The sequence below is a fragment of the Mus caroli genome, chromosome 11 (assembly GCF_900094665.2).
Source record: "Mus caroli chromosome 11, CAROLI_EIJ_v1.1, whole genome shotgun sequence".
Classification (NCBI taxonomy): Eukaryota; Metazoa; Chordata; class Mammalia; order Rodentia; family Muridae; genus Mus; species Mus caroli.
The window spans coordinates 52,623,933-52,632,029 of NC_034580.1; the positions used below are offsets into that span (position 1 = coordinate 52,623,933).

An 8,097-nucleotide genomic window follows, 5' to 3' on the forward strand; every position below is an offset into this window, starting at 1 on the left:
GTTACAGAGGTCGGGTCATTAGCCTCATCCATCTATCCACTCATCCAATAAGTACTGACCACACAGCTGGCCCCGGAAGCCTTAAACTCCAAAACAGCGCCTGTTCCCCAGCGTCCAGCCATCCTCTCTCAGCTTCTTACACACCCCACTGACCAGCTCTACCACCAGACTCTGAGCAGCACACTAACTAGGCAGGCTTCCACTCCTGCGGGTCCCTCAGCCCCCTCCCTCCCCAGCCCCTCTGTATTTGTTACTAATCACTGAGACAAGATGCTGGACAAAAGGAAGAGTTTATTTTAGCTCTCAGCTTAAGAGTGAACAGTTCATAGTGGTAGGGATAAAAAAAAAAAAAAGGCACCGCAACAGGGAGTCAGCTGGTAACTGGTCACATTGTATCTACAGCAGAGAGGGAGTGGGGAGGGGGAGGGGAGAGGGGGAGCGAGCTCAACTTATTTTCTTCTTACTCAGTCTGGGAGCCCAGCCCAGGGGAGGATGTCCTCCACATTCAGGGCTGGACTTTTCTTTTTAGTTCGGTCTTTCTGGAAACATCCTCTCATATCCTCCCAGGGATCTGACATCCAGCTGAGGAGACCGGGAAGATGCGTCTAGGTTCTGATGGGCACGCTCTCACTCCCACTAATGTCTGAGCCAAAGGCCTAACCCATCAGATGCCCACAGCTACGGTACTCATAATAAGCAACCTGACACTCAAGATCTGTACTAATTTTCCATCTGTCCCCAAAGGCAGAATCACTGAAAATAACTCCAGCCCTCCAAACAGGAAGGAAGAAGACAGAAATACCTCCTGTCCAGTAGCTGCTCAGCACGGGCACCAACCCTGGCTGGGATGATGTGGGATCATTGCTGTGTTGTCAGTTGATTGGATAGAAGGGTGATTCACTACAATCCCCCTTCTGACATCCCACTATCCATGTAACCGTAAATCATAGGAAAAGGGGTTACTTTGTTACTGTTGTTCGGGCTTGGGGGGATTTTGTTTGATTTTTGTTGTTTGTTTTTATTTTCTGAGACAGCTTCTCTCTATATAGTCCTTGTTGTCCTGGAACTCACCATATAGACCAGGTTGGCCAAGAACTCACAGAGATCCACTTGCCTCCGCCTCCTGAGTGCTGGGATTAAAAGCATGCACATCACACCTAGTTAGGAAAAGTTTTGTGTTAAAAAATTTACATTGGGGTTGCAGAGGTGGCTGGGTGGGGGGGGGGCGGTTAAAGCACTTCCTGCTCTTGGGTGGGGGGAGTTGCAGGAGGGAGAGACCTAGTACACACACCAAGTGGCTCACAAACATTTGTTAACTAGTGCCAGGAGATCCTTTGTCCTCTGTTTCCAGGCCATCCTGAGCTACAAAGACAAACACTGGGGCTGGTGAGATGGTTCTGTGATTAAGAACCCTGGCTGCTCTTGCAGAAGATCTAGACCCAGCACCCACGTGGCAGCTCACAATCATCTGTAACTCCAGGTCCAGGAGATCTGAGACCTTCTTCTGGCCTCCACAGGCATCAGGCACACACAAGGTGCCAACCCAACATGCATACAGGCAAAACATAAAGACAAATCCTGTTCAAAACAACAACAACAACAACAAATCCAGCTGTTGGGGCAAATGTAAGTGAATTGAGGTAGGTGGGCAGGCTAGCACTGATTTAATGCTGTACAAGGTGCTGCGGTAGGCATTTACGTATCACTATCTCTACCAGGCTGAACTGAAATGAGGCTGGATGGGGCTGTAGCTCAGCGACCAGAGAGCTTACCTAGCAGGCATGAAGTCCCGAGTTCCATCCTCAGCACCACTGTGTGCGGTGTCATGTGTCTGTCATCCCAGTACTAGGAAGGTGAAGGCAAGAGAATCGGAGGTTTAAGGTAACTCTTGACTACATAGTGGGTTCCAGGCCAGCCTGGAATATGTGAGGCACTGTCTCCTAATGAAAGAAAAGGGAGGGAGGGAGGGAGGGAGGGAGGGAGGGAAGGAAGGAAGGAAGGAAGGAAGGAAGGAAGGAAGGAAGGAAGGAAGGAAGGAAATAATTTGTTAACATATCATAGCACATGAAGAGTGGTGCNCCTGGAATATGTGAGGCACTGTCTCCTAATGAAAAAGAACAGAAGGAGGGAGGGAGGGAGGGAAGGAAGGAAGGAAGGAAGGAAGGAAGGAAGGAAGGAAGGAAGGAAGGAAGGAAGGAAGGAAATAATTTGTTAACATATCATAGCACATGAAGAGTGGTGCTCAGATCTGAACACTGTTCCAACAGCAAAGCCAACCATCTAATGATGCATAAGAGTAGTATTGTAAGTCATTAAAATGGCAACAACCAGAGCTACACACATAGAGAAGAAAGGTTATGATGGAACATCCCTGGAAGAAAGACTCCAGGATGTCTGCAAAAGATGGTCAGAGCATGAGAGCAGGTGATCACACATGGTACTTACACACACTCCACAAATGTAGCGCCTATACACATACATGCTCTACAAACAGGATCGATGCTTATTCTGAGCTCAAGGTGAGCTTATTTTAACCGGGGGTTGCACTAACAAAGGATTGCCAAGTAAAGGGTGAGGAGGAGGCTGTAAAGAACACTGGGATGACAGATAGCAGGAATGGCTGCTGTCCTGAGGACTGCTCCGGAACCCTAAAAGAGGAGATCCTTACTCCTCCAGCCATGGAAGGCTGCCAGAGAAGCAGACGGGTGCTGCAATGACCTGGCAGAATGCAAGACTTCTGAAAAGCATCTCAGCATAAAAAATGAAGAGCCAGGCGGTGGTGGTGCATGCCTTTAATCCCAGCACTTGGGAGGCAGAGGCAGGTGGATTTCTGAGTTCGAGGACAGCCTGGTCTACAGGACAGCCAGGGCTACGCAGAGAATCCCTGTCTCGAAAAAAACGGGGAAAAAAAAAAGGAGGAGGAGGAGAAGGAGAAGAAAAAAAGAAAAAAAACCACTTTAACCCCAGCACTTGGGGGGCAGAAGTAGCCTGATCTCTGTGAATTCAAGGCCAGCCTGGTCTACAGAGTGAGTTCCAGGACAGCCAGGGCTACACGGAGAAACCCTGTCTTGAAAAGCAAAACAAAACAAAAAACATGCAAAGAAAAGCAGAGTTTACATCCATACCACCCATACCACCCATACCACGGGACCTCTGAACCAGCGCACACTGTGTACTCCTTGTGTGTACCCCCAACTTCATTGTCCACTCTCAACTTTTTACCTACATGGTATCCGTATCAGGTCAGCAGCATGCTTGCTTCTGTAGCTGCCTGTGCCAGTTAGTTCTTGTTTTGTTCTGAAGATTTATTTATTTTACGTATACGAGTATCCTATCTGCATGTACACCTACATGTCAAAAGAGGCCGTCAGATCACACATTATAGATGGTTATGGGCCAGCATGTGGTGGCTGGGGATTGAACTCAGGACCTCTGGAAGAACAGACAGTGCTCTTAACCACTGAGCCATCTCTCCAGAACTTGCTCTGGAATATGCACTCTGAAGCAAGATTCCTAGTAAATTGTGTTTTTTTCCATTAATATTTTATTATTTTTGTTACTGTACAAGCAAAAAAAAAAAGCTTATTAGGTAAATTGCAAAAGTAGAACAAAGTATTAAAATGTCAACCACATTTCTGCTACCCCAAATCATCACTATTTGTAATATGGAGTATTATTTCTTATGTGGTTTTGATTTTCAAAAAAAAATGATGACATTTCTTTTTTTCTGTGGGGAGGTAGTGTATTCATAACACAGTGAGGCTGAGGTCAGAGGATAATTTGCATAAGCTAATTCTCTCCTTCTGCCATGTGGGTGCTGGGGATAGAACTGAGGTCAGCAGGCTTACTGGAAAGGGCTTTAACCCACTGAATCATCTCAGTCCTCCCTTCCTCCCCCAAAGCTTTGTTAATGCTGCTGTTTAAGTTTGGTTTGCTTTAGTTTAGTTTGGTTTGGTTTGGAGACGGGGCTCTAGCATACTCCCAGGGAGGCCAAATTTCCTGGAGCTCGAATTTCTGGCAGTGGTGAGCCTATGTAGCGGTTTAATGGAAATGAACTGGGGTCTTCTGGACAAGCAGTTATCTCCCCAGCTCTCACCCTGCATGTATTATTTATTTTAACATAAATACACACATATCACATTCCACAAGTCCACATGCAATTCTATATCCTCGTTTTGTTTTGTTTGAAACAAGGTCTCCCGTAGCCCAGGCTAGCCTCAAGTTCAATAAGAACTCCAGATCTGCATAGCCGGTGTGGACCACCCCAGAGCGCTCATAGTGCTCGGAGATCTTTGCTACAGAGTTGCTGGTGAGTTTTAACACATTCTGAAGATGTTTAATTTTGCTTCACCTCTTCTCATTTGTAACTTTTAGAGTACTTTTTTATAAGCAATTTCGTAATGGACACATTTTGTTTTGTTTTGTTATTTTGAGACAAGGTCTCACAAAACCAAGACTGGCTTGCTTGCTATGTAGTCAAGAATGATCTTGAGGGGCTGGAGAGATGGCTCAGCGGTTAGGAGCACAGACTGTTTGTTCTTCCAGAGGTCCAGAGTTCAATTCCTAGCAACCACATGGTGGCTCACAACCATCTGTAGTGGGATCTGATGCCCTTTTCTGGTGAGTATAAAGACAGCTACAGTGCACTCATATCCATAAAATAAATAAATAATTCTTTTAAGAAAAGAGAGAGAATGCCCTTGAACTTCAGATCTTCCTGCTGAAAGGTGGGACTCCAGGCCAGTGCCACCACATCCTGTTTAAGTAGTAATGTGGAACAAATCCAGAGCCTCGAGTGTGCTGATCCACTCTGCCACCAAATTACAGCCTCAGCCCCCACAGTGGCCTTAAATTTTTATCTGGTAGGTATATTTTCTAACATGCTGTCTCCTGTGTGAAATTAATAAAATTAAACTGTACAAACGCACTTTTAGACCTCTGAAGAGAATTTAAGAGCTTTCCCGACACCCATCCCATATCCATACCTCTCCCCCACAACACTGCTGACTGTAGGACCCGACCCTCAGAAAATTCCCTGTGTCCTTGCATCAAGGACAAGGTGACACCCTGGTCTTGGCAGGGTGGGGTGGCCTCCTCCCGGGTTGGTCTGAGTTAGCCTGAAGCAATAAAACTACAAATCAGTCTCTAACAAAGTCTGAAGGTGAGTCCTCGGTTGGTGGCCTAAGGGTGACCTTTGCCTCAGCCCACAAAGTTCATCCTGTGGATCAACCCAGGCAAGGGTTGCCCTGACGCTGGGCTCTCCTCCTTAAGTCCCTCCTTCCTTGGTGCCCGCTGTACCCAAAGATTTCTAGTTCACCTGTCCGACCTCTCCTGCCTCTCAATGCCTCTTTACACGCATATGCACTTCCTCGTTAGCTTCATGTCCCACACCATGCACCCTGCCTCCCGCTGCCGCGTAGGTCCTCCAGCCCAGGCTTTTCCGTTTTGCCCAGTCTGTTCTCCTGGCAGCACTTTCTCCCTAAGGTCTCCCTCCCATACCCTTCCCTTGTCCCTCAGTTTTCCTCCGCACGTCGATGCTTCAGTCCACTGCGAACGTGATCTCTGCTGCAAGTCTGTCCCTGCTTCCCGCAGACCCCACTCAACATACGAGACCTTGCGGCCTGTCAGATCTGGCTTAGCATTTAGTTCCATAACCGGCTTGCTCACAACCCCACTATGGAGCCGGGCCTCTGCTCAGGATCCTGCGCTGGGATTGGGAACCTACTCAACATCCCATCCCGGAATGGAGACCCTGCGTCCCTCCATATCCCGCTCAGCACCACTCCCTGAGGTGGAGGCCCCTCATCCCTCCTAACCTAACACAGCATCTCGCCCCAGCGCCAGAGGACCTCGCTCACCATTCCTGGCCCGGACCAGGACATCTTGCATTCTTCCAGACTCCGTTCAGCATCCCTCTCGGAGCGAGGTCCCTATTTATCATCCTAACTGGGACTAGAACATCCTGCATCCCTCCAGACCCATCTCAGCATCCCACTCCACAGCCAGGACTAAACCTGCGGCCCGCTGTCCTCTCTAGCCCGGGTAACTCTTCCCTCTTGCACTTTCTCTACTTTGAACCCATCCCAGCAGAGTCCAGGAAGTAGCCTGGCACCGGAGACCGGCAGGGATGGCGCCCAATGGGAACTGCCAGCGGCGACGTGGGCCCCTCCCACATAAAGAATACGACCATTGAGCGCACGGAGGCGGGACTTCCGCTGTGTCGCGGCGGGCGGGGGAGCGCACTGTTGTGGTGCGGCGCGTCGGGCGGGCGGCGGCCGGGGCGGCCCAGGGGCTGCCGCGGGGACTCGGGGCGCCGCCGAGCGGCCAGGCGCTGGGGCGGCCCGAGCACACCGCGGGGCCCGGACACGGCGGGTTCGAGGCCGGGCCCCCGCGCGGGGAGCCACGGGGTGGAGACTTTGCCGCGCGGCGCGGAGCAGGCGGGAGCCGGCGGGGGCCTCGGGAGCCCCAGGGCGGCCGGGCCCGGATCCCGGGGGAAGCCTCGTGAGCCCCGGCCGGAGCCTCGGCGTGTACATCCCCTCCGGGGCCCGGGCTGCAGGAGCACAGAGCAGCGGGGCCTCGCGGAGCTCGGAGCGCGCCTGACCCAGGGCGCACCGTGGGACCCGGGCGCGGGGCTGGCGAAGAGCTGCCCCGCGGGGCTAGCAGCCGCGGAGTGGCCTACAGGGGCCCTCCCCCGGAGGGGCCGAGCCGGGGCGGGGAGATGAACGGCTTCAGCACGGAGGAGGACAGCCGCGAAGGGCCCCCTGCCGCCCCCGCCGCCGCCCCGGGCTACGGCCAGAGCTGCTGCCTCATCGCGGACGGCGAGCGCTGCGTCCGGCCCGCGGGCAACGCCTCCTTCAGCAAGAGGGTGCAGAAAAGCATCTCGCAGAAGAAACTCAAGCTGGACATAGACAAGAGCGTGAGTCTCGGGGCATAGCGCAGGGCCGCGGGAAGGGACCCCGGGGACGCTCCGCGCGGTGGGCCTCGCCGCGCAGTCTGTGCCAAACAGGGGACTCAGGTTCTTGGAGGCCGCTCGGTGCTCCGCGACGCTGCCCGCGTCCCCGAGGGTGGGCTGGAAAACCAGGGAGGGCTTGGCACACTCTCCCTGCCTGGGAAAGCGACAGCAGTTTCCAGCTGTCACTGTTGCGCCGAATAGTAGAGCAGAGAGAGATGGGTTACTTTTGCAAGAATTGGGCAGAAGGGGTGACGAGGGGACCGGGAGGATCTTCTCCAACTTCGTCCTCCCTCCAGGGACCTTGTCGCTCTTTCAGACACTAGCAAGGTAGCCGCGACTTTCCTGTCTGCCGCGGCCTCCGGTCTCTGCAGCGCAACACAGAGCCCGCTTCGCTGGCAGCGAATGAGTTTTTCTGAGATGTGGCAGAAATAAGGCCAAGGCCGGGTCTTAAATGATTTGCTGTGGATGTGATTGAAGGGGGCGGGGAATCAGTTTTCTTGCGGGGATTAGCATCTTTGGTAATGCCGTTGGAGGTGGAGAGGTGCAAATTTAAAATGGAATGAGATTGCCCTACGCCTTGTGGCTAATTATAAGAAACTTCCTGAGTGATTTCACCTACTCTGGTTCTCAAGATGTGCCTACTGCCAACCGGTTAAGAACTTTTCAGTTTGACATCTGTTGCTGCAAGCCCTGAGTGGCAGCTTCCAGGTTAGGAACTGAGACTGAGTTAAGGAACTTCTCATATTCAGGGGTTTGAATGATTACTGTTCAACTGTTAGGGGAAATCAGGCATTGCTTGGTAGCGGAAAAGGGAGCCGATCTTTACACTTCTGATGTGGCAGAAACTGAGGCTGGGGGGTAGGAAGCAATGGCGCCAAGAGCACACTGCACTTAAAAGCTGGCTAATTTCCTAAGCCCACTTATTACCTGGCTTGCTTCCAAACCCTACACCCAGTTTTCATTCGTCTATAATAAATAAGGTCATCATCCTTTCTTCTAGACTCTTCTCTTGCATGCTCGGTTTTATTTAGTCAACCAGTAGAATCCAGCTCATTTGAAATCGTGCTTTTTTTTTTTTTTTTAATGATTGGGACTTTCCTTTTTACAAATGTCTTGTCAGTAAATAAATGAGTGAATGAATGAAT

The 8,097-nt window shown here is 51.3% G+C and overlaps 2 protein-coding genes and 1 long non-coding RNA gene across 3 annotated transcripts in view; 2 read left to right on the forward strand and 1 right to left on the reverse strand.

The window, feature by feature from the left end:
* Positions 1 to 1,117: 1,117 nt before the first annotated feature.
* Positions 1,118 to 6,072, reverse strand: LOC115032317. The gene is made up of 3 exons (XR_003837970.1): positions 5,859 to 6,072; positions 1,773 to 1,940; positions 1,118 to 1,157 (listed from the first exon to the last, which is right to left on the reverse strand). It is a non-coding gene; the product is annotated as an uncharacterized LOC115032317 (long non-coding RNA).
* Positions 6,073 to 6,127: 55 nt separating this feature from the next.
* LOC110304488 (ATP-dependent RNA helicase RhlB-like) lies at positions 6,128 to 6,619 on the forward strand. The gene is made up of 2 exons (XM_029483539.1): positions 6,128 to 6,158; positions 6,239 to 6,619. Exons 1-2 carry the CDS (start codon positions 6,128 to 6,130, stop codon positions 6,598 to 6,600), a joined length of 393 nt encoding a protein of 130 aa, XP_029339399.1. The 3' UTR covers positions 6,601 to 6,619.
* Sap30l (SAP30 like) overlaps positions 6,264 to 8,097 on the forward strand; it is an 8,937-nt gene continuing 7,103 nt past the window's right edge. The window contains exon 1 of the mRNA XM_021177293.1: positions 6,264 to 6,916. Within this exon, the coding sequence (XP_021032952.1) occupies positions 6,719 to 6,916 (198 nt within the window). The 5' untranslated portion in view covers positions 6,264 to 6,718. The remainder of the gene's footprint in view (positions 6,917 to 8,097) is intronic.